This window comes from Anabrus simplex, chromosome 4 (assembly GCF_040414725.1).
Source record: "Anabrus simplex isolate iqAnaSimp1 chromosome 4, ASM4041472v1, whole genome shotgun sequence".
NCBI classification, from domain to species: Eukaryota; Metazoa; Arthropoda; class Insecta; order Orthoptera; family Tettigoniidae; genus Anabrus; species Anabrus simplex.
The window spans coordinates 80,581,100-80,605,887 of record NC_090268.1 but is presented as its reverse complement, the minus strand read 5'-3'; the positions used below and the strand labels follow the sequence as shown (position 1 = coordinate 80,605,887).

General features: G+C 37.9%; 1 protein-coding gene across 2 annotated transcripts in view; it reads left to right on the top strand.

Moving 5' to 3' along the window:
* Positions 1 to 5: 5 nt before the first annotated feature.
* The window catches only part of l(2)gd1 (lethal (2) giant discs 1), a 107,276-nt gene continuing 82,493 nt past the window's right edge, over positions 6 to 24,788 (top strand). For both annotated transcript variants that reach the window (XM_067145132.2, XM_067145131.2), the window contains exons 1-4: positions 6 to 138; positions 229 to 370; positions 16,462 to 16,574; positions 21,789 to 21,982. In XM_067145132.2, coding sequence (XP_067001233.2) covers positions 79 to 138; positions 229 to 370; positions 16,462 to 16,574; positions 21,789 to 21,982 — 509 coding nt within the window. In that variant the 5' untranslated portion in view covers positions 6 to 78. The remainder of the gene's footprint in view (positions 139 to 228; positions 371 to 16,461; positions 16,575 to 21,788; positions 21,983 to 24,788) is intronic.

The following is a 24,788-nucleotide window of genomic DNA, read 5'->3' as shown; positions in this document are numbered from 1 at the left end:
CAGTAGATTTTATCTGAGGAGTTGATGAAAAAGGCGTTGTGATTTGTAATATTTATGTATTGTAAGCTGTAATCTGCAATGTTTTCCAAGAAAAAAGAGGAAAGGCGCCGTCCGAATGCTGGGAGTGGGTTGTCACAGGTATGTGATCCATGGCGAATTTATTTCGGTTGATAAAATGTCGTAGGATGATTCATAGCATTTCTTGTAATGCTTTTTCTTTCTTCCCAGTTTGGCTTATTGGATATCCCGGACATAAATAATATAGATGGTGGAAATATGATGGATGATGATGACGATGATCTAGATGATGATCTAGAAGCAGAGTTACTGGCTATAACGGCCGGGAGTGCACCTGCTCGCCCAAAACGAGGTAACTTTCAGGAACTGTCATTTTGATGTAACACAAACCTTTACCTTATCTTTGCGTCAGTTTGTATTATTATTATTATTATTATTATTATTATTTTTGCCTTTGGACATCTATTTGAATTACTATTGATGGCACTACGAAACCCGGTTCGTATGTTGGAATCATAGAAAATGTCCTGAAGTAGGCCTAGCAGAGAGGAGAGATCATTCCTCGATGCCTGCCAGGGACCGACTAACCCGCTCTAAGAAGTATTTTTACATATATAGAAGAATTAAAACCGAGGCAGCATCAAATTAGAGATAGCCACAATTTTCGTTGTTACTATTAGCCAGCTGTGAACAGTTGTGATGAAGGCAGTGTTCATATTGCTTGCAATAGGGCTCACATGATTTGTTGTCCCAGGGTTACCACATACAGTGAAGTCTCACTTCGTAATTTATTGTCACATCTTACATGTAACATAACCTTACCTTTTCTCACTTAGTAATAGTTTTTGTCACATTTTAGTTGTACTCCAGGGGATGTAAGAAGCTTTATGGCCCTAATCTGGGAGCGTCCCCTTTGTTTGTCACTAACCGGACCTAACCATTCCAGCCCATTGATCTTATCACTAGCTAGACCTAATCTATCCAGACCACCGGGCGAGTTGGCCGTGCGCGTAGAGGTGTGCGGCTGTGAGCTTGCATCCGGGAGATAGTAGGTTCGAATCCCACTATCGGCAGCCCTGAAAATGGTTTTCCATGGTTTACCATTTTCACACCAGGCAAATGCTGGGGCTGTACCTTAATTAAGGCCACGGCCGCTTCCTTCCAACTCCTAGGCTTTTCCTATCCCATCGTCGCCATAAGACCTGTCTGTGTCGGTGCGACGTAAAGCAACTAGCAAAAAAAAAAAATCTATCCAGACCAGTATTGTGTAATGTCGACATTGGCAAGCCTGTGAGCTCCTCAGAGCCCCTGCCATGTTGGATCTATAACCTATAAGTTTTCAGCTGTAGTGTTTAAAAACTGCAACATTTTGACAGTAACAAACAAATCCATATTTAATAATATTTACGGTATACCCAAGTAAAGAATTCAAGATTACATCTATGTTATCCTCTGCCTGTTGTAAGAGATGACTGAAAAGGGGTGAATCCAATGGGGCTGTCGACTTAACTGGGATTGGCTAACATAAGGACCCCTAGGTGAGTCTGGAATTACTTTCATGTACTTCTGTCTGACTTCTCATTCATATCATTCCTCTTTGACCCCATCTGGTCAGTCATTCTCTTCTGACTGAGCAAGTTGGCCATGCGGTTAGAGGCGTGCAGCTGTGAGGTTGCATCTGTGAGACAGTGGTTTCGAATCCCACTGCCAGCAGCCCTGAAGATGGTTTTCCGTGGTTTCTCATTTTCACACAAAAAAAAAAAAAAACTCATACAGTGTCACCGGCTAGTGACAAAGAACTGGGTAGTGACAAAACCATTAGTCCGAATTGGTTAGGTCCAGCTAGTAACAAGACCATTTGGGCTGTAGGCAAACAGAGGGGGTCTGGTGGCCTAACCTCCTGCCAGGTTAGAACCATGAAGTGGCCCACAGGCTTCGAGTATCTCTTGTGACATTATTGGCTGTTCAGAAGACCATTGGTTAGTGAAAATACCATTGGCTAATGGCAAGTACACGAGAGAATATGACATCAGCACATTCTATGATTGATAGTGGACAAAAATTCAATTAATAAAGCATTGTTTTACCCTCTAAGGCAGGGGATACAAAGTGTTGGCTGCTAGTAGGAACTCGTGTATTAATTCTTGCCATGGGTGGCAGTATTTGAACAAATGTTTTGCCAAGTAGGCAATGAAATGGTCTTTTCTTTGTGGCCTAGTATGGGTAGAGATTCCCTAACGTGCCGCCACTTCCTCTTGATTATGTTTGTGTTCACTACTATACCTCCTCTGCGAGATCTTCGTGGTTGAGTTCATGTACGTGTTCACTGTCAAAGGCATCCAAAAACTCAAAAGAGTCATTGACCTTGAAATGATAAAATCTGTAGTGCTGGAGGCAGTAGTATGCTTTCTAGCAGTAGTCCTGGGCAATATGTATTGCTTAATAATTTTTGGTAAAGTTGCAGTATTGCCATATTCGATGGGCACGAGAAAGAAGTTCCTATTGTTTTTATGTTCAGTGCTACCAAAGACTCAGTGTCCTACTATGCAGCCCTGGTTATACTTCCTTTTCCTGAATTTAGCCTCGTCTGTTTCAACCACAGTGCCAACTCCTCCATTACGTGCCAAATTACAAATAACTCGATCCTTGCACACTTCTCTGCGGTAAGGCAGAAGTCGCAGATTATGGAACATAGTTTTACTTCTTGCTGGATTAACATATAATGTGGTCTGTTTCCCATTAACCAGTATGCTATGAAGTATATCACTTTTACGGTGGAAAGGTTTCCTTCCAAAAATACGTACTCGAGTGCTCAAAGTTGCAGGTTCTTTTCCGGCAAGTGAAATTTGAGTTCCACTGACTTTGAGTTGTGGGTCTCTCTTGCACACTCCACATTGACTTAATTAGTTAATTGTTTTGTGATCTACTAAACAACTAGTAAATCAGACTGTTTCAGTTAATATAATTACCTTGCGTGTAACTACATGCGTCACACCATGACACATCACTTTCGAACTTTACGGTTTCATTATTTTCACGGAATGTAGTAGCAGTGGGTGAGACACGACACAAGCTCTGTCGGAGGCAATAGGAAGTGCCCTGCAGCTGACAAAGTAAACTCGTGTTATCCCGAGCTGGTGCAGCTCTGTACAGGTATACCCCAATGCAGGTGAGCTGCATGTACAGTTTTAACCACGTACCAGCCCTCCCGCCATTCTTAAATTTCTGGGAGTATTGGGAATTGAACCTGGAGCTCCGAGGACGGCAGCTAATAGTGCTAACCGTTACACTACAGAGGCAAACTGCAGTCAATAACAATGCAGGAAATGGCTTCACACCACAGATCGTTGTAGTGCCGGATTTCATTTTTCTGTATAAGAAAGAATACTTCTAGGGACAGGTTGGTGGGACCCTGGCAAGCATAAAGGAAAGATCTTTCTTCTAATATACTTAAGGTATCATTTCACATCATTTTTGAATGATTTTCACCTTCCTCAAAATGCGAACTGGATGGGAAAGTGTAACCTAGATGTGCAATATGTGGGATTCTTTAATTTTCATATCCTCGGTGGCCCGTTGCTTTCTTTTGCTGGTACCACCACCCTTCAAATGGTCACACCTCGGAGATGGTTATTTAGTTGTGCTTTCCCTTAAAACAAAAATTGCTGTGCTGAGTAGTGATAGAAGTGTACAGTGATTCACTGAAGATGGTTTCCTATGATTTCCCACTTTCACACCAGGCAAATGCTGGAGCTGTTCTTTGTTTAAAGCCACGGTTGCTCCCTTCTTATTCCTTGCCATGTCCTTTCCTATTGTTGCCGTAAGACCTCTATTTGTTGGTGCAACGTAAAACAGATTGAAAAAGAAGTTTGGCTTATGAGATGTCCCAGATATAAATAATGTAGGTGGTGGAAACATGATGGTAGAGTTCTAGATGCAGGTTTTATCCCAGGTCTGGTGGTATTTGAAGGTGCACAAGCCTCATATTGGTAGATTTACCAAAACTCGTGCAGGGCAAAATTCTGGACCTCAACATCTCTGAAAACCGTAAAGTAGCTAGTGAGACGTAAAACCAATATAACGTTATATGTACTACTATTATAAAGAGAGGAAGTTTATGAGTTTGTATATGGAAGGGAATTTTGGGAAACTTTCCACCAATTTCAGTAATTCTATCACCATTAGAAAGCTTATTTCTTCCAGATTATGATAGGCTACATTATAATTATGCTAGCTTACATGGGGAGTAAGCAGTTCAAATAAAAGTGGAACAGATCAACAAAATTGCATTTCTGCAATCCTTGAAAGGGAATACACTGTCTGAACTATTACAGATATATCAAAATAATATGGATTACATTAGTAGCTCTACTGAAGTCTACAAAGAAGTCGCAACAGGTATGTGACCTGACCTCGGGAAAGGGACACCCATTTGGAATTCTTACTTTTTCAGTAAAGAGGAAAAAATTATCCGAATGAAAAATAATTTCTGGATCTTTGCTTCATCTATCAGATCAAACTTTAAACTGCAGGAAGACAACACCATCTCTGTGAAAACATTTGCCAATACATTGGAAAAGTTATTTTTATGTTGTGTTGTTGGGTATTCAGCCCGAAAGCTGGTTTGATCCTCTGCAACTCTGCCAACAGCTGTCATAAATAGCCTAGGCGTCACTGAAGAGGCGTACTAGGGAAATGAGGAGTGAGGTAGTTTCCCGTTGCTTTCCTCACCGAGCCAGCCGTTGCTATTACATATCAGTCTGCCAAGCCCACTGAAATGCATGCACCAACTGACTCTATGAGCAATATTTTCACATCATTCATAACAGGGACTGGATGCATAAGGAATAGTATTACTAGCATCACTCATACCTCAGTCACTTTCATATTGTCAAAGCCAAGGATGAGACTGAGACAGGTCAATGAAAGTAACAAATTTGATATAGCCCATACCAGAAGTCATAGTGCACTGTAAACACTACATCTCGCCAGCAAACGCAAATTATTTTTTTAAAAAATAAAGAACTCCAATTCACAGTGTAGATTTAACATTGTCAGTTTTTTTCCACTTGTTTTACTTAAAATGAATACAAGATTTATTGCTCCACCTTCTCAATACTTAAAATCATTTAACGTTTATCAAAACATTACAATATGATGGTGTCAGGTATTAGTTTTGATCTGCTTTTTGGACCATCATCAGCCTAGCCAAAATTACAAGCAAAAGACATAATCTAAAATGATACGGATGAACAAGAGGATGGATGGTGATGGAATGACATACAAGTAAAACCTTAGGCTATACATAAATTACACTGAATATAACCAAAATATGTTAAAGTTAACAGATGAATAAAATCATTGTGATGTCGCTTAAAATTTCTTGATGCCAAAGTCTTAGGTTGACGGTTGAACTCGTGTTGCACACTTAAATTCGAGTGAAATCTTAAGTTTCTGGAAAGTTCTGAGAGCGAGTTCCACTATGGTGCAGAGGGAAATGTCCAATATGACGAATGTAAACTTGACGAATTGAGAAAGCTGGACTTGTTCTATGTAGCATGAACAGTTGCTGTGTTTAAAGGAAGTCTCAATTCAGTCGGAACCCAAAGAACCTGAAGAACAAAATTAGAATTAACTCGAAAAATCTAATAGAGAAAGTAGAAAGGGAGGGAGGAGGTTAAAATAACGAGTACTCACCTTGCGCTTTTTTTTGAAAACAAGCTGCTGGAAGGAGTGCATCAGGCTGAGTGAGCGTCACGCAGCATAGATCAGCAAGAGAGGAGAGAAGAGAGAGGGACGCGGAGGGGAAGGATGACGTAAATGTGGAAGGAGACGGGAGGGAAGGAAGGTGAAATGGTTCAGGGCGGGTTAGGAGAGAGGGAAGTTAATGGTATTTGTGGGGGAAGAGGACCCTTAATTGATTTAAAGAAAGGGTTATGAACAGCTGATTTGTTTTTCTTATAATAGGAAATAAAAAGATCGAATAAAATGTTGCGTTTCTCGGTAATTTCGTTAAGACTATAGTTGGCATTAAAATATTGATCCAAATGTATGTAAAAGCTCTCAATTATGTTGAGTAGAGGTCCCTTTTTAACTATTTCGAGTATGTCCATGTCTGTTCAATGTTCGTGAAACTATGGTTATAATCGACCATATGTTGGCCGATGGCTGAAAATTTGTTGTATTTAGCTGCGTTAAAATGCTCAGAGTATCTAATATTAAAACTCTTACCCGTCTGCCCTATGTAAGAAATATTTGAACATGTGTTACATCTAATTCTGTAGACACCTGATTATTTATTTTATTAATTATTATTATTTTATTAATATGTGAAGTGTTATGTAAGATTTGCATATTGTCGTTGCTGGTTTTGAAGGCTATTTTCATGCCTTTTTTCTTTAGAATATAAGTAATTATGTGAATTCCATTGACATAGGTAAAAGTGGGGAAAGAGTCATGTTTAGATGGTTCTTCTTTAAGCATGGTCTTAGGTCGGAATTTGTGTTTACTAATGATATTTTCTATGAATTGATTATTATAGCCATTGAATCTAGCGATGTAACGGATAGTATTCAGTTCAGTGTGAAAATCTTTTTTGTTCATGGGTACGTTAAATGCTCTATGTATAAGACTATTATAAGTTGCTTTTTTCTGAGGGAAAGGATGAAATGAATCTTGTCGGATTGTGACAGCCGATTGGGTAGGTTTTCTATATATCTTGTAGGTTAAGGATTCCTGTTGTCTAGTAATGGTGAGATCCAAAAAATTAATATTTTGATCTACTTCTGACTCCAAAGTGAACTTAATGTGAGGATCGATGTTATTTAATGTTTGAAGTGTGGTGTTAACATCTTGAAGATTCTTGTTAATAACTGCAAGGACATCGTCGACGTATCTGGCCCAAAAGAGGATGTTATCAAATTTATTGTTGATTTTTGTGTTCTCGAGAAAGTCTAGATAGATTTCTGCGAGAATCCCGGAAGCCGGTGAACCCATTGCTAGACCGTTTTGTTTGTAAATAGTACCATTAAACGTAAAAAAAGTTGTTGTTGACTACCAATTTGAGCAATGTAATAAAATCTTGGATTTCCAGTTTACTCAGGTGACCGTTTTTTGTAGATTATTTTTGATGATGGGAATTAGTTTAGAAATAGGTATACTGGGGTACATATTAACGATGTCAAAATGGAGTGAATAGTCAGTTTGCATGTTGAAATTATTAAGTTTGTCTATTAATTCGAAGGAGTTTCTAACCGACTTCTTAGATGAAAAAAGGTAATTTTTACTTAGAAACTTATGAATAAAGTGCGTAGTTTTATACAGGGGACTCGGTCTAAAGTTGATAATTGGGCGAATGGGCACACCAGCTTTATGAATTTTGGGGAGGGCTCTGGCCGTAGGAAGTTCGGGGTTCATACTAATAAGTTCTGCGCCATAGTGGAACTCACTCTCAGAACTTTCCAGAAACTTAAGATTTCACTCGAATTTAAGTGTGCAACACGAGTTCAACCGTCAACCTAAGACTTTGGCATCAAGAAATTTTAAGCGACATCACAATGATTTTATTCATCTGTTAATTTTAACATATTTTGGTTATATTCAGTGTAATTTATGTATAGCCTAAGGTTTTACTTGTATGTCATTCCATCACCATCCATCCTCTTGTTCATCCATATCATTTTAGATTATGTCATTTGCATGTAATTTTGGCTAGGCTGATGATGGTCCAAAAAAACAGATCGAAACTAATACCTGACACTATCATATTGTAATGTTTTGATAAACGTTAAATGATTTTAAGTATTGAGAAGGTGGAGCAATAATTCTTGTATTGATTTTAAGTCTTAACTCAATACGAAACCCAACCTTGAAGTTTATTACTTTAAATGGCTACTTGTTTTACGTCGCACCGACACACATAGGTATTATGGCGACAAAGGGATAGGAAAGGCTTAGGAGTGGGAAGGCACAGCCCCAGCATTTGCCTGCTATGTAAATGGAAACCACGGAAAACCATTTTCAGGGCTGCTGATAGTGGGGTTCAAACCCACTATCTCCCGGATGCAACCTCACAGCCACGCGCCCCTAACCGCACAGCCAACTTGCCCAGTCATTGTCAAATTGACATGAGCGTTTTTTTGGAATTATATCTGACTGCTCCCAGACAGTATAATTTTCTCATTCTTGCGGATCTCATTAGGAAAAGAAGAGCCCATGTCATCACAACTGTGTTTCACTACTATCTGCAGAAGTATATATTGCTGACAATGCATTACACAGAATAACAACAGTGTGCTATCTAGTCTGAAGAGTGATAACAAGTTTTCACCAGATTAAAATATTTTTCTGCCAGTTGGTCACAGAAAGTTCTCTTGTGACTTGGCCTTAAGACTTTTAAAAAGGAAGTTTCACATGACTGCTGCTTCTTTGTTAGCAGATTTGGCAGAAGCAATGGAAGCGAGTACACCAGAGTCACACTTAAATCAGTCTGTACTGATGTACTGATGGGCACACAGGACAGACATACACTGGTAAACATTAGGGTTTGGCAGGCATATTTCTCAGAGAACCAGTGGGGAAGAATCTCCCACATCACCAGCTACTATATCGTACAATATAAACTTCATCATGATCTGTATTGACAAACATTCACATTAATAAGAAATTAAACGAAGGTCCATCTATTCAATACTATTTAATATGATATGGATATAGGTTCCCTTAGGGAACCTGAATCATTTGTCCCGAATGAGTACATTTATAATACTAATATAATGGGTCCGTTATTGGACATTATAAATTTTCAGGCTAACTCATTCCTGTTGCCAGCGTTTCGCGTTAATGTGCAAATTTGGGTTCATCAGTTGGTAAGTAGCACACCTACCAAAATGCATGGCTAATGCATACCATGGAGGTCACTGTGAAGGTTATTTGAAGCTACCGGCAGAAGCTATCAGAAGCATTGGCACTGCCGGTCTCTTTTGCAAAAGAGACAAGGTCTCTCAAAGTGCATTGGCACTGCCGGTAGCTTCAAATAGCCTCTGCAGTGGCCTCCACGGTATGCACTAGCCATGCTTCCTGGTTGGTGTGCTACTAGTATTTACCAACGGATGAGCCCAAATTAGCACACTGGGGTGAAACGCTGGCAACAGGAATGAGCCTGAAAATTTATAATGTCCAGTAAGAGACCCATTATATTATATTAGTATTATTTAATATGATGTCAAATCACTTATACAATGGGACTGGTTTTGACCTCGTTATGGGTCATCTTCAGCCATGGACTAAAATTGACAATATATAGTGTAAATAAAATAAAATTAACACTTTAAAAATATTACGTACATATTACAAAGTATTTCACAAAAGGGGCAAAAAATTCTTTCTGTCTATAATACTATAATTACTGAATTTAAAGTCCACTAGTCAAATTTTGTCATATGTGGGATTGCCATTGGTATTAATCTAAAATATTGGACCTGAGCTGTTACACATACAATCTTGTGTGTTTGGTAAAAGTCTGTTTTGCTGAGTAACATGTATCGTTGAGATAGATAGAAGAGACCTTGCAGAACCAAAAGGACGGTAGCCAAAATCGTAATTGACAAGCTGTTTGTCATTGAGGTTTGTGCTGAGCAAATGGGTCCTTCACGATGTCAAACTATGCACACACACCCAGGAACAAACAACTGCTTGTTGTTGCCAGTTCTTCAAGACAAATGTCATATTCATAATGAGTTTCACTTTTGCTTCTATATTCATTATGCCCTTCTCAAATTTTTCCATCCATCTCTACTGTGTTAGTTTTCTTTACCAGATAGCCACTGAAAGTAGGCATTCTTTGCAGGTAGCTACCAAAGACAGGCACTGAAATGTGAATAAAGGACAACAGTGTTCTTTCTGTCCTCTGATTCTGCTTGGAGCGAGCTGGCCTTGAGTCTGCACCCTGCTGTAGGGTGGGGGGGAGAGAGAGAGTGAGAGAGAGGATTTTCAGCGGTATCACGAAGACTGTAGGGAATGTTCGTGAGGTGGAGGCGATCATTGTTAATCTTAGTGGAGTGATAGGAGATGAGATCAGTACCAAATTTTACAGTATAATGCAGAGGAATCACAGCTGGGAGGATGCTTTGGCCATTGCTGCTGTTCTCAAAGGGCAAGCTGTAGCACACCACCTAGTTTCACCCCAGCAGAGCTATCTGCTCTTACATACCTGAATTAATGTGAAGTGGAAGGGTCATTTTCTCAGTTTAAAAATTTACTGATTAGCTGATAACAGGCAAAGATTTACTGTTCAAAATTTGGAACAATATCTGGTTGCCCATTGTAACATGTGCTAAGATTCATTTGAAGTGTCCTTTTGACATAATTATTGTCTGGAAGGGATAACATTGTCTTCAATTGTAATTGTAATTGTAATTGTAAAAACAACAACAACAACAACAACAACAACAACAACAACTTGTACCATTTCCTGATTTTGGTGACCACTTGTTTCCTTGGCGTAAAACTTTTAGCTGAGTGGCATAATTCACATATGCTGACTAATTTATTAATGCTGAGAAGATGGTATATTCGGGTTGGTTTTCAGTGCTTATTTTGCAATTTTTAAGTGTATATTTGCCTGTTTTGGGTAATTTTAGTGTCTACTAGCTGATGTATCCGTGCTTCACTATAACATTCTAAATTGCATACAGAATTCTAGGTTAGGTAGGGTACATGTTGTCAGTAAGATTGTTTTAAATTGCATAGCTCTAACGTTTCCTTAGAAATGCGACGGGGAGGTCACCAAACGTCTTTTCTTATGTGAAGACAGGGTTAGGGAATTTTCATTGTAATGGTAGGCCCTCTTCCCTAGGGCCTACCATCAGTCAAAATCAAGTTGGGGAGTTTTCATTATAATGTCAGACACTCACTCTCCACCTGCCTTTTTACATCCTTAGAATGACTGACTTAGTGGTTTTCCCAATTGAAATCAACATAGGTCATACAATGATGCCAGTAGAATGCTGTGATTAAAAGCAATGCTATTATAATATGAAATACTCGATCAAATGAAAAAACACACATTTTCTCACTTTTAGTGAACAGTACTATGCTGCCGATCTAACAGTCCAACGATCTAGAGCTGGAATGACAAGGCCGCAGACAGCTGTGAGCCGTAAACACTCTTTAATTTCGCGGGTGGAGACGATAGTGTAGAGTCCGAAGCCAAAATCTATCCCTTTTACTCATCTGTTTAATAGGAATACTCTGAGTCGGAAAAGCTCAATTCACAACACTGGCGGGGGGAAAAACTATCTGACTTGGAGGTAAATTTTTCCTCCAAGCCAGAGGAGAAACCCCCTCTTTGCTGCTAATTTCTACTAAAATGAATGTATTATTGAATAAAAGTGAAGAGGAAAAAGCTTTTCTTAAGAAACGACTCTTTTCAAGATTGAATTTTAAGTTATTTACTGAATTGTGGTGCTATAATTTGGAATAGGCGAAAATTGTAATTCTAGACCAGGTTATAAGCGAGCCTTCTGTTAAATGTGCACACTGATCATTCCAATCAGTGCGTTAGAATAGGGATTGAATAGCTGGAATACTATGATGAACCAGTGTGTTAGTACCAGCAGTATCAGAAAATATATAAACCAGAGGAATGGCCTGCTAAAGAAGAAAGTTATTTAACCCCCCAGCTATTTCCCACAAATATTCAGGCAGGCTGTTTTACTTGGTATGCAGCAGCAATCTCATCTATCGGAATTGAGTGGCAGCATAAGAGACAAAGAATATCACAACAAACAGTGGTCAGTGTAATGTTATTTTTGATATATTTTATGAGCTTTCGGTATTGTAGGCCTTAGTTTTCTTCTGACTCTGAAATACCACTCTTCTCATAGTCGGTATGGTAAAACTGAAATAAAACATAACTGATCGGAAATTGTATTCTCTATAACTTTTGTTATGTAGTACTTTTCGATAGGACCAGTAACATAGGCATTTAAAAATTAAATTGTAGGTGCCTTCCCCTAAACTACCATTTCATCCAAGGTGAATAAAATTGTTTATAGCTTAGACCATAGACCGATTTTCATTAAATTCTGTTTACCCATTTTCTTGTGGCTTGTCGTTGATATGGACTTAGCAATACAAATACAAATTCATTAATATCTCGGCTATCATAGCCAGTATGGTAAAACTGTATAAGACATAAATGATCGGAAATGTAATTCTATATAACTTTAGTTATGTAGCATTTATTGATAGACCCAATAATAACAAAAAAAAAAAAAAAAAGTGCTTTTTCTTGTTGCTGAGGACATGAGCGATACAGATATGCCATTATTTTTACATTCCGAGCAATGTACAGACAAAATTCATATTTTATATGTATATAGATGAATCTTTGCTCTAATGATAACATAAAACGCAGTACGATGGAAAAATTGGGAAAGTGGGAATTGAATACTTCTTATATCATAGCAAAGAACATGTTATGTATGGGTGTCCAGTGAAAAGGATTCAAACAGTGATATGTTGTGTTGCAGCAGGGATGGCATGCCTGCTGAGGCAGCATGGAGCAAGGTGATATGGCTGTTCACATTTCTGATAATACAATCCAAGTTGGTGTTTGATAATTCTGTGGGAATCGTTATTTAATGCAGTTGAAATTACAGTTACATTCTCATGGTGACTTGTTTCTTCTGATTAGTTTCTTTTGTTGTTATTTTTTTATTACATTTATTCAAAGTTGAAAATTTTGAGATTCTTCCGCTGAAACTGCCATTGCTGTTGTGTAATTTTTAGACCAAATTCAGTAAACATTTACTTCATAGGAACTGCATTGGATATTGAGTAAATCCATTCAGAACCTCTTGTTGCTTATACAGGGTGATCGGAAACAACATGAACCGAGTATATGAGCATTAGAGGGTTGGTCATACTGACAAAAATAATTTGAAAAAAATAATTTTATATCTCACGCCAGTGTTATTTTATCAGCTGCCAAAGTTAGCCAATAAGATCGCTCTGCAGGCAAAATCAAATGTGCTTTACAAGGTGGTGTTGCTAAATCTGCACGTAGCTTATGATCGGCTTTAGAGCACTCAGTGAAGGAAAAGAATTTTGCTAGGGGATTGATATGAACATGGATCTCCAAGCTGACAAGATCGTGGCATGCAAGTACGCTGCGGTGACACCGGCTGAAACCCATGGTGTTTTTGTGTTTGATGCCGATTTCTTGGCATGGCTCTTAGGCTGGTCCAAGCTACTTGCAAATTTAGCAACACCGCCTCACAAAGCCCATTTGAATTCTTCCACGAAGTGATCTGATTAGCTAACTTCAGCAACTGATAAAATGACAACTGGTTTTCCGTGGTTTCCCATTTTCACACCAGGCAAATGCTGGGGCTGTACCTTAAGACCATGGCCACTTCCTTCCATTCCTGGGCCTTTCCTGTTCCATCATCGCCATGAGACTTGTCTGTGTCGGTGCGACATAAAAAAAGCAAATAGCAATAATTAAAAAAAATGACAACTATGCGAGATATCAAATTATTTATTTGAAGTTATTTATCAGTATGACCAACTATCTTATTCTCATATACCTGGTTCACGTTGTTTCCGACCACCCTGTGTACCTGAAAATGAGTGGATTAGCAAGTTTTGAATGAGACACTGGAATGCAAAATGTGTGATCCCTTCAGCCTGGACATGATAATTTATTCCTCAACTGAAAGAAGATCTTTCTGATGAAATCTTTCACCATGGATAAAAGTCTTCTACATTTTCACAGAGATGTTGTTGATATCTAAATACTACTCAACAAAGATGTTGAGACAGCTGTGCCAAAAATGAGAACTTACTAACATTGCCCTGCAACATGTCTTTTTTGTGTGTGTATGTGTGGGGATATATCAGTGATGCCATGTTGTGCCTCCATTGCCATAACAACTGAATGAGCTGCAGTAACACATATGTGCTACAGTGGAGTCAATATCCAAGGATATGCTGAAATGTATCTGGAATGGGCAGAAGTTATGTTTAGGCATCTGCCATGTAAGCAATGGTGCCTATATCGAATACCTGTTGTGCTTTTTACACTTAGAGAGTTCTTCTGTCCTTTCATGTCAATACTATTGGGGTTTGTTCAGTTAAGGATAAAAATATTAATTTTGCACCATTTCTTTTGAATAACCCTGTGTTTTAAGGCTCAGTTGTATTAAGATGAAAGTGGATTTCAACATGTTCCTGTACAAACTAGCAAATATTCCCATGCTTCGCTACATTATTCTGCATTGTATATGGATTTCTCCTTAAATTACTGTAAAGACAGTGAGTAAGATTATATTAAATTGCATGTCTCTTAGCGCTATCCGAAAAACAAGACGGGGAGGACACCATACTTTGTTTCCGATGTAAGGCAGGCATTGGGGAAGATTTGACAATAATGGCAGGCCACATTCCCTACTGCCATCACAGTCAAGTTCGGGAGTTTTTACCTATAACGGCAGGCTCACTTCGCATCCCCCATTCACAGTAGAGATGGAGTTTTCATTATAAAGACAGGCCCCCCCCCTTCTCTATGCCAATCACAATCGAGTTGGAGATATTTGATTATAATCGAGAAATGCAGCACTATCTAATGTATCAACAATCAAAACACGACAATAAATCAAAGTACCATAGCTGTAGATCTCTGTATTGGAAAATAAAATACCCTCAATAAATTGTGATGGTATGAGTTACAGATATAAGAAGGCGGCAGCCAAGGAGAAATTCAGGCGCATGGATTCTTAGATAAACAGATAAGAGGATGACTTAAGCCTAAAGAGGCAAGGCAGAGACAAGAAATTAAAGCAGAAAACAGAAGTAGAATAGAAATACAGTAAAAATAATAGCAAATACCAGAAAACACCTTACGTTGTGGAATAATGGGTTACACTCCGCAGTACTGTTCAAATATTAACAACGCCCCTTAGTGCCATCTGAAGACAATTGTAACCTCCAACAGTAATCTGCCAATATCCCGCAGAATGGCTGATTAACATCTCTCTTGCTTTCTACCCAAGGAACAACCACGAGTTTATAGGATTGATGACGAAAATGGCAATATATTACTTCCCTGCTGGCAAGCAGTCAGAGACGTTGCCATGGTAACTTGTAGGTTCGTTGTCGGTCTATTGGGCGCTCAGTGCAGAGCATGAGACCTGCAGAAAATAGCATGTTTCTCCGTCAATTGAAAAGTAAGCGAAATTATTTACATAACAAAAGTTGTTTATAATGAAGGGACGTTCTGTGGGCATCTAGAAAGAATGGATGAGAAACGGCTAACTAAGAAAATATTAAAGTACATCACTGGACTAAAAGCTTCGACGAAGTGGGTGGAAGAGGTAAAAAGAGATGCAAAAGAAAGTGGACTTACAGTGGATATGGTTCACAACAGAAAAGAATTTAGGAGTCGAGTGGACAGCATCAAAACATTCCAGGAGAAACCACCAAAATGTAGACCCAAACTGGTCATATCTGAGAAAGAAAGGAAGATCAGAAGTGAAAGAATAAAGAGGTTCTGGGAGAAGAAGAAGAAGAAGAGAAAGCCTTAAGTTCAATGCGGTCCATAGGCGGCCAAATTCGGAAACGAGAAGAAGAAGAAGAAGAAGAAGAAGAAGAAGAAGAAGAAGAAGAAGAAGAAGAAGAAGAAGAAGAAGAAGAAGAAGAAGAAGAAGAAGAAGAAGAAGAAGAAGAAGAAGAAGAAGAAGAAGAAGAAGAAGAAGAAGAAGAAGAAGAAGAAGAAGAAGAAGAAGAAGAAGAAGAAGAAGAAGGAGGAGGAGGAGGGACGTTTCACATATAGTCCACGGATTTTACAGAAAATCAATAGTGTGAGAGAAAACTGTTCTGGTTTTCCTATAAACTCCCTGTCTGTTCAGACATTCTAAAGTCATTTGCATATCGAAATGTTCCTCGGGATGAGTATACTCTAAATACGAAGTTTGGTTGAGGTCTATCCAGCCGTTTCGCCGTGATGGTGGAACAAATAAGCAGAGACGAAAAATAAAAACCTCAGATACGGTTTTGTGTTGACCTAAAATGGATAAATATTTGAAACATTGCCAAAACAAAATTACAGACAGCGGACCCCCTACAACTTTATTTATATAGATTGAGGAGGTTACTTGCAAACACCAGTGTCATTGTTAACACTTTTTATTGTGTTAAAAATTCATGTTAGAATGACGTGCTCGCAAGTTTTCAAATGTAAATTGGGCGTGGCTTAAATTTTTTCGCACGGTTTTTTACTAGAACACAAACGCTTCATTCTAACAAGAATTTAATATCTAGAAAATTACTTAAGTGGTATCAGTAAGAAAGCTCCTGAATTGTTGTTCATAATATTTTGTTAATTGTACTTCTATTATGGAGTCATTGTTTATAAACTTGTACTGTCAATTTTAATTTCAGTTCGCCCTTCTGCTCCACCTAAAGTTGATCTGGATGCTATGGTGGCTGACAGTTTACGAGATATTCCATCAGATGAAGAATTGTCCGGAGATGAAGATGATCCTGAACTATTGGTATGTTGTGCTTCATGGTGGTTATTTATGGATTCCTACATTCTTCTTTTTTGTATGGAATTATTGATAAATGAAAGAGTGGGGCAACATACTATATTGTTAGATGTAGTATAAACTCGGAAACAAGTACCTGCCAACGACGTTGATGGTATAATGAGAGCTTGAATATGAACATGGCCATCATTAGCTGTTAGGTACTATTAATGTTTATTAATATAGATTTTCATATTTTAAGTTTAGGGGAATCATACAGACTTCATTAAAATAGCATGATGTGCAGTTTTGAGGTGAAGAGGTGTAGCAAAATTCCTCATTTAATGGAAGTTTACATGGAAAACTGACCTCAGGAGATGCAGAAATTGACATACAAATATCATATTACTGGCAGACTGTAGATATAGTAATTATTTACAGTAATGGAAGAACTTTTGCATGTTCTGTTGGTAAATGTTGTATCAGTAAGTCAGTTGGAACACAACATCTATTGTTGGCCAAGTTAACTGAGATGACATTGGTGATGTCACTTTTGAAGAAGTTGAGGAAGCAGTGCCCCAGATGAAGGGTGGAAAAGTAGTAGGCCCTGAGGAGATGAGGCGACACTGGAATAAAGTTTTTGCAAATTTTGTTCAGCAAGAGCAAGAATGTTGAGCCAATGCCAAAATGATCCAGTAATGTTTCTTACTGCCATTTTACAAGAAAAATTGAGATTCAAGAAACTGTGGAAACAACAGAGGCATTCCACTCATGCCTCACACTGTAAAGATTTGGGAACGAGTGACCTCAAATCATGAGAGATCAAGAGTACCTAGAGATCTGATTTGGGCAACATTACAACCTCATGGCATTTGATGCCAACAACTATGTGAGATGCACTGCAGCTATATCAAAACCTTCTCCTATCAAAGTTGGTGTTCACCAGGGCAGTATTCTCAACCCCTTCCATTTCATCATTGTCATTAATTTTTGACCGTCTCTCCAGCATGACGGAGCAATAGGCAAGTGGCGCACCATAGCCTGCACTATATAATGAGGTGGAATTCCAACACCACTCCATTCCACTGTGAGCTTCGCAGCTATCGAAGTAAGTTGGAACCCTTGATAATGCCGATCGCAGAGTTCGATGCAACGTTGGCAGCATCACATGCTCCTAGACCACGGCCTACAAGCCAGGAAAATACTGCCATGATTTGTAACACCAGCCATGAAAGCCTCAATTGCTATCTGCCTGCTTGTTCATACTGCAAGTTTAAAACCCACATGGTTTTAGGTTATCTCACATGATTTATCAGAAAAATAAAAGAAGTTTCTTACAATAATCAAAATTAAACGAATAGAAGAAATATTATTTATAATGTAAACATCATATTCATTTTCAGTTTTTCACCCAAATACTGGCTACCTAATCCATTTTGTTGTCTTAAATTTCTTTTTTAAAAAAAATTCCTGGTGTCTTGTATCGTACAACATTTTATTAATTTCATACGGGGAAATAAGCAGTTTTTTGGTAGGAACATCCCAGCTGAACTTACAATCCACCATTTGGGATTTAACAAATCAAATCTTTTGCAAAAGATAGCATGAAAGAAATTTTATAAATGGATACGACCTATTCCTGCCATCAACAGAAGCATACGAGACTCTACTCCAAGAAATGCAAAAAAAAAAAAAAGAGAGGAATTATTTTCTAAATTTTGTGCTACAGTTGCTGTGATCAACAGAGAATGGATAAAAGCCACTTAAACATTGAGACACATCATGACGCGTTTTGCGGTTCATGGTTTTCACTACCGTATCTGCATGAGAGCATCAGCGCCCATATGACAGTTTGTAGGGGGGGGGGGGCAGACCTGGGGGTACGTTGTATTTTTAATATTTTGGAAGAAAAATGGCGACTTGTATTCTGTGGTGGAATAACTCACGGTCTTCCCTTCCTGTTGATGGGGAACAGTACTACTGCTTCTACGTAATACTGACTTTTACATCATTTTTTTTGAGAGGAAAACACCTGACTAGACTAGATTTTTGCCTTTCCCTGAGAGCTGGGGGGGGGGGGGGGGTCGTGGCCCCACCTTGCCGCCAGGTATGGGCGCCCTTGCATGAGAGACATCTACCATCAACTAGATGAACTATGCGTATGCAAACTTTGTGATAACCCATGTGACAGATATCACGTAATGACATGTAATCGCAGAGAAATATCTCTGACAAAATTCTGTGTTAGTGCTGAAGATTATGTCCTCTACTTATGCACACTGTGCGAAATTAAATTAAGTTATATAAAATTATAAAATATTCCTCCATTACACTGTCACATGTTTTATAATTATATTTAACAAAAGATCTTAGACAAATTTCTTTGACAGTGTAATAGCAGCCATAGGGACAAAAGGGGATATGAGAAACTGAAGTACAACATTGGATCAGGAGAAGGAAAGAAGTTGTAAAAGTCTGGAATGTGTCGTATCCTGGGAATATGGGCAGGCTGCGGACTTGGGTTTGTTGTAGAAATCATCATCACTATCATCATCCATTTCCCTAGTCCAGCTCCTGCGCCATTATAGAAATAACACAACTTAATTCTTGTCATTGTTATTTACTAATTAAAGATTTTTAGACTATGTACACACAACACTAGTTTACAGTGTGGCACTTTAATCATCAAATTTTTGTCATACTCTGATTTGAGAGTTCTTAAAAATGTATGACCAGGCAAATGCTGGGGCTGTACCTTAATTAAGGCCACGGCCGCTTCCTTCCAACTCCTAGGCCTTTCCTATCCCATCGTCGCCATAAGACCTATCTGTGTCGGTGCGACGTAAAGCCCCTAGCAAAAAAAAAAAATGTATGCATTTATTATTGGCTTTTTTATAACTAGAACAATAACAATGATAACAAGTCTTTGACTCAACTTGATACTTAATTCAGGCGATGAAATTCTTCTCTCTTCAACTCCAACGATTACTGAAAATTGCTCCTTGGATTTGAGCCCAGAGCCTTCTATAATGAGTTCATGAGAGGATGGATGTGCTGCTTGAACCCTTCACCTCCCAAGACATTGAAACACTCATAATCGTATAATAATGAGCTGACACACCATTCTTTCAACTGTAAGTCCCATAGACTCCTCAGAACAGTACTTGTTGAATTCTTATAGAAAAAGACTCACTGTTCTTTTAGACAGTTCACAGAAAAAAAGCTCAACATACTTTATTCATGATGGGGGTGCTGATTATTGTTTTAAGAGGAAGCACAACTAGGCAGCCATCCTCTAAACATTAATCAGAAGTAGAAAATGGAAGGGATCTGGCACTTTGAAAAACAAAGGTATCAGCCAAAGACAAGGGCCACAAAGGGCGTGAAAATGAAAGACTCCTTAGGATTCGCAAACTTAATACCTGTAAGGGTCAGAATAGAACAAGAGTTGACCAAGGAAGGTCGGATAGGATGGATGAAAATGAGGACTATGCCGCAAGTAAGTGGAAGCAATGCCAGAACTCAGCTAAGGGCCTTGTGGTCGCCAACCTACGCTCTCTAAAGTTCAGAGCCCCTGGGGCCCTTTATTCAGGGAATTCAATGTTTATTACTCGCATACAATTCCTGTAGAAAGATATGTACTAAACCCACAGACTTCTGACATTCTTTCTTGCAAACTACATGCGACCAGAACCAAGAGGCAAAAACCTTAAAAACACTTGTCCATCACTTGTGGCAGAAAAAACCAGTTTCGTCTTGACATGAGGGTTTTTATACTTTTCCCAGTCCTTCTAGAACAGGGATGGCCACTAACCTTAATTTTGGGAGCTGCAAATTTAGGAGCAAATTTAGGAGACAAAAGTGGGAGCAGGTTTAGAAAATGGTTCATAAAATGAAGACACTTTTTTCATTTCATAACAAATGAAGGAACCTTTATTTTCTACACTACACAGAACATTATTGTTCAGGTACAGATCAAGGAATGAGATTTACTTTTGAGAAGTACTTGTGAGTGTTCATTTTTGCTGATATTGGTAAGCACAGTTCGCACAATTTCACTTAAATGTTCATCAGTTACTTCAGATCGATATTTAGATTTAATGAATTTAAGGGTTGAATACTGCGATTCACACACATGTAGTCCCAAAGATTGAGATAAGTCTCTTACCACACTCTTTTGTTAGTGGGTATTTTGCTTCTGGATCATTCTTCCAAAAATCTATGGTAAAAATGCCACTTTGTTTGAGTCCTTTTATTCCTTCGTCCTCTTGCAGTTCTAGTAGCTCCAACTTGACAGCTGCTGTATTCTTCGTTATTGGTAATGAAACAGGACAGCCATCGCCCACAACATCAACAGGCAAAGGATTTTCCAGGAATGAAAATGAAGGTTTAAGTGATCTCAAATCATTAAATAACGTTAAGCCGCACATCGCTGCTACTGACTGCCGCCGGCCGGGAGATGTTGTTGGTTTCCATTAATTATATAAATTAATTTTACTCTTAAGCTTGGTGTCAAGAGCCACACGAGAATGCCTCATGCGGCTCTCGAGCCTCGTTGCGGCCAGCCCGGTTCTAGAAGGTTTGCTCGGTTGCACAAATATTAAGTCATTTATCTCTGTTTAGCAATATCTACGCTTTTCATTGGTTCATTCAAACTCCCATTCTCCTCAGATATTTGTGCACGGTAACTCGAACTAACCTTCCAAATTGTTCTAGATGCTATTCCTTTGTTACGGCACTTCTGTAGTGCGTTTTTAACTCCTAATGCCAATATGATTTTCTAAGCTCAACCCGCTGTATTTCTAGCTCACTGGCTGTTTCTTATTGAAACTCAACTTTGAGCAGTTTTTTAAGATATCTGCCATTAATGTTGTTTTTATTGTTGTGATTGTTGTTGTCATTATTATTATTATTATTATTATTATTATTATTATTATTATTATTATTATTATTATTATTATTATTATTATTATTATTATTATTCTGAAAGTGTAAGGCAATTTACTCATCCTTCACATTTCATGTAACTCTTTTCATATGTGTCTGTTCGAAATATCTTATTACAGTTATTACTTTATATACTTGGAGGCCAATGACCTAGTTAGGTCATTTAAAGTAACCCATCATCATCACCTTTATGTACAAATTCTATTAACATTTTCCTTGTTTTGACTTCCTTTACATTAAATAACCTTAGAAAGTAGTTATGTCATGATCTACCAGTATGTATTTCTCTCCTAGCATGAACTTAGTGCATTGAATGAAGATGAAAGTCCACCTCCAGAAGTGGTGGCACCAACACCTAGATCACCACCAGATAAGCCAAAGGTCAGCACGGGAAATTCTCTGGTTTCACTGCTGGAGGAGAGACTTAAAATGTACCAAGAAGCAGAGAAGAATGCCAAAACAGCAGGTGAATCTTCCAGGGCTCGAAGGTATGTTTTAATATATGTATTCACTTTCATACATATGTGCATTTGTTCTTTAGTATTCAGTCTGTCAGCCTTTGTGATTGAACTAGACACTTCATTAGCTCTCTATTTGCAGTTAAAACTGCTGTCATATTTAACCCTATGCCTGATGTGAAGGATATTTAAATGTCTTCCGTAACCTGACAGGCCGTTGAACTTTAGTCCTCAAGCTGCATAAAGTCACTGTTCTTTTAATAACTTCAGCACTAATTAGTATTTTAAAAATATATTTTTAAGTATTAACACATTGCAGACGGGACCCAAGTCTACTCGTGTTTGGCTGTTCGAACGTTGCTGACGGGTCCCGAGTTAACTCGTGTTCACGAGACTTGTACATTCGGCGACATCTGTTGGAACTTGTGAAACTAGCTAGCAGTCTTGGTTTATAGAATCTCATTGTTGAATGTTTTGTTTATTCCATACTACCTTTAATTTTCGTTCTTCTGTTTTATGCTTCAATTTCTTAGTTTCCCGACATAATGTTTACGTCGTTCAAGGAGCCATGTGGCGGATAAGATGGCGCTTCACAGACTGACCACATGTTTAGATCAGGATGAAATATTTTATGAACTGCATGCGGATGATAATTCGGAATGCCCAGGTAACATTGAAAAACGTAAATTCGATGAAATGGTGAGTAGTGATGGTGAAGATATACACCCTTCAAAACAACTTGAAATCTGTATAAATTGCCGTATGTCCCTTCACCAAGGTCATTGCTACACAACTTATCACAGCAGAAAACATTATTAGGACTACTTCATCAGATTTCCAGTAAATATTATCACAATGAGTACAAGTTTAGTGAAGCCAGGCTCATTTGATTCTATGCATGCACTTTTACACTAAGTTGCTCAGGAAATGGCCGGGCACAGGGGATGGAGAGTGCGAAGAGCACCCGATCAGCAATGTGTTCATAAATAATACATATTTTCATATATGATTAGTAGTTTTGTGAACTTAGCCTGTAATAAAATATATTAAAAATAATGGAAGGTTTTACAATTAGGTTATGTGTAGCATGCCATACATATGACAAAACCTGTCACTCTGAATCCTAAATTGCCTATTGTTAGAGTTCAACCAAAAATTCATAAATAAATAAATATATATACTGTACCCATTAGACTAATAGCCAATTATAGGAAATCCCAATTCATAAAATATCCTAATTTATTCATAGTTTTTATAGTTTTTTAAAGAGAAAATATTACAATTATTACAGCAATAATTCAGTTTAAAATTCCATAGATGTCTGCAATACCACTAAATATAAAACTACAACCTTCTAATACAGTTAATTCATTTTACATAACTAATACATATGCCATATACCAATTCAAGAAACAATAAAAATCATCAAAAATAACCTATTGCAAAAAAAAAAAAAAAAAAAAAAAAAAAAAAAAAAAAAAAAAAAAAAAAAAAAAAAAACCCACTTAGTAAATATAGAAGAGATGAATTTCTAACTATTCAATTTTGTCCTTGCTAATAACTATTTCCAATTTAACAACAAGAAGGACTCTCCATGGGAGGCCCCAGCTTTAGGCATACTAGCAGAAATGTGTAGTGATCATTTAGAAAATAATATGCAAAATAAAAAGGAATCATAGTATGGATTAGATACGTAAATGCCATATTTGCTATTTCAGACCAACAGATCACCAGTAGCACTGCAATATTAGAGCCACTTACGGCTTAGGTTCACGTATTAAATTTACAATAAAAACAGAAGTAAACCATACTTCGAACTTTCTTGACCTTACTGTAACTAAAAAGAATATAAAATCTATAGAAAGCCAACACAAACCATTAATGCAATAAAAAAAAAATGTCTTCATCATGGTGCCCACAAGAAGGCTACATTTTACAGTCTAATTAACCGTGCATTAAAATCCATCTATCAGACAAGGATCTAAAAGCGGAAATAGACACCATCTATACCATGGTATGTTATGGATCATAGGAATGAGGAAAATGATAAACCTTAATGACTAGCTTCTGGTGAGGGTGAGTACGAAGACTGAATCCACAGTAAGAAAATGTGTATGCAGTGGGAGTAGAAGTGGGACTGGAGCAGAATTTTGTGCAGTGAAGTGTATATATCTAAAACTTTCCGCAACACTTTTGCTGGGTTAGGTCATAAAATGTACTTTAGACTTAAAGGGATTATTTAAGCCCATTAAAATTCCAGGTCATTGTTTTTGAAAAAGTGTTTTCCCATTGTGTTAAAACTGCTTGCGCTTGTCAACCTGTCCCTAATCGTTGCCAAGATAATACTATGTACGCTGTATTTTTTTATTTTTTCTTTGTCTAGAACTGAATTTAACATCCTGGAATGTGTTTGTGTATACAGAAGTAGTCTGCTATAGCGAGTAGGGCATATAACGAGAACCCCGTTATAACAAGTCTTTTTCTGTCTCTTCAAAATTCCTATATTAAACTGTGTATTATCCTTATTTTACAGCGAAAGGCCTATCACAAACGCATGCGTTATTACGAGTCATTAAGCGTGCACGAGTTTTTCCGTTACAGATACTTATGCACCCAGCGATTATATTGTATGCGACTGATCATCTTTGGTATCATTTCCTTGCTATGTCCACTAGCAAGCTCTCTTGCCATTGTTCGAAGGCGATATTGGAGTTGATTATCAAAACCCGTCGACTGCTGTTCCATAAAGAAAAATCGAAATGAAAGAGGAGAACATGTTTTCGTAATAAATGCGTAAATAACGTGTCTGATAGCAGTTGTTAACTCGTTAAAAATA